The 1,128-nt window shown below is 28.7% G+C and overlaps 1 protein-coding gene across 1 annotated transcript; it reads left to right on the top strand.

Moving 5' to 3' along the window:
* Window positions 1-330: 330 nt before the first annotated feature.
* Window positions 331-1,088, top strand: LOC119831121 (transcription elongation factor 1 homolog). The gene is made up of 3 exons (XM_038354378.1): window positions 331-453; window positions 525-642; window positions 720-1,088. The coding sequence occupies exons 2-3, from the start codon at window positions 527-529 to the stop codon at window positions 850-852; spliced, it is 249 nt and encodes an 82-aa protein (XP_038210306.1). The 5' UTR covers window positions 331-453; window positions 525-526; the 3' UTR covers window positions 853-1,088.
* The last annotated feature ends 40 nt before the right edge of the window (window positions 1,089-1,128 follow it).

Raw genomic sequence — 1,128 nt, 5'->3', positions numbered from 1 at the left:
CAACATTATACTAAAATTAAAAATATAATGCGGGTACATAAGATAGATCAAATACATATAGCTACATTAAAACTTTTTTTCAGGTGTTATAGTGTTTACTATTTACAATACTTTATCAGATCAATCTTTACCTAAATTATTGAAAAAATTACATATGCTTTCAATACATTTATTTTATTTAAATTGTTGTTTTTTTTTTTAATTGTAGGTGGCTGCAATATTAAATGTAAATATATGTTATTATAAAGAATACGTACATATAAACCTAGCCTTATTGATTAAAAACGTAGGAACATCTGTAGAAGGTTCTTGACATATCAATTTGTGATTTGTCAATTTGAAAATGACAATGACAAGTTTTTTCAGTGGAATAAGTAGTAGATTATAAACGTGTGTTTATTTCTGCGATTTTCGAGCTGAAATTCATTAGGCGATAATTTATAAGATCGTCGAGTAAGTTTAACAATTATATTGAGGGTGCTAGATTTTTATGTAGTATCCTAATATCCACTTTACGTTTTAAGCAATGGGTCGTCGAAAGTCGAAAAGAAAGCCACCACCAAAACGCAAAGCTATAGAGCCTCTTGATCAACAATTTAACTGTCCGTTTTGCAACCACGAAAAATCTTGTGAAGTGAAAATGCAAGTATATTTGAAATAACATATAAATTAACGATGCATATTGAATTGTTTTCCGAATTTATTCTGTATATTTTCAGGGATCGTGCAAGAAATACGGCACGCATCCAATGCCGGGTCTGTTTAGAAGATTTTCAAACAACAACAAATGTTTTGTCCGAACCTATAGATGTATACAATGATTGGGTTGATGCCTGTGAAAGCGCTAATTAGATCTAAGTACATATGTATAATTGTGTATTTTAAGGAGTAAACTTTGAATATAATATCATGTTCATCATCATCATGAGAATGATTTCAACATGAGTGATATTAATTTTTGTTATTATTAATTGATAAATCCTAGGTTTATGACTTGACTTTAATGATCTTAACATTCCTAAAGGAATTGTTATTCGTAGTTATTTACTTACACCTACACCAATACAGTCTGCATTATGAAACTAAAACTATAGTTTTCTTTTATATAACCCTATGTATACATACTAT

The sequence above is a fragment of the Zerene cesonia genome, chromosome 13, assembly GCF_012273895.1.
Source record: "Zerene cesonia ecotype Mississippi chromosome 13, Zerene_cesonia_1.1, whole genome shotgun sequence".
NCBI classification, from domain to species: Eukaryota; Metazoa; Arthropoda; class Insecta; order Lepidoptera; family Pieridae; genus Zerene; species Zerene cesonia.
The sequence above is the reverse complement of the archived record's forward strand: the minus strand, read 5'-3'. Positions and strand labels throughout refer to the sequence as shown.

What these genes read in the sequence shown, in the direction of transcription:
- LOC119831121 (XM_038354378.1), top strand. Translation starts at nt 527, where the DNA reads ATGGGTCGTCGAAAGTCGAAAAGAAAGCCACCACCAAAACGCAAAGCT. An exon ending in AAATCTTGTGAAGTGAAAAT is followed by an intron (nt 643 to 719) that starts GCAAGTATATTT and finishes GTATATTTTCAG; the next exon opens with GGATCGTGCAAGAAATACGG.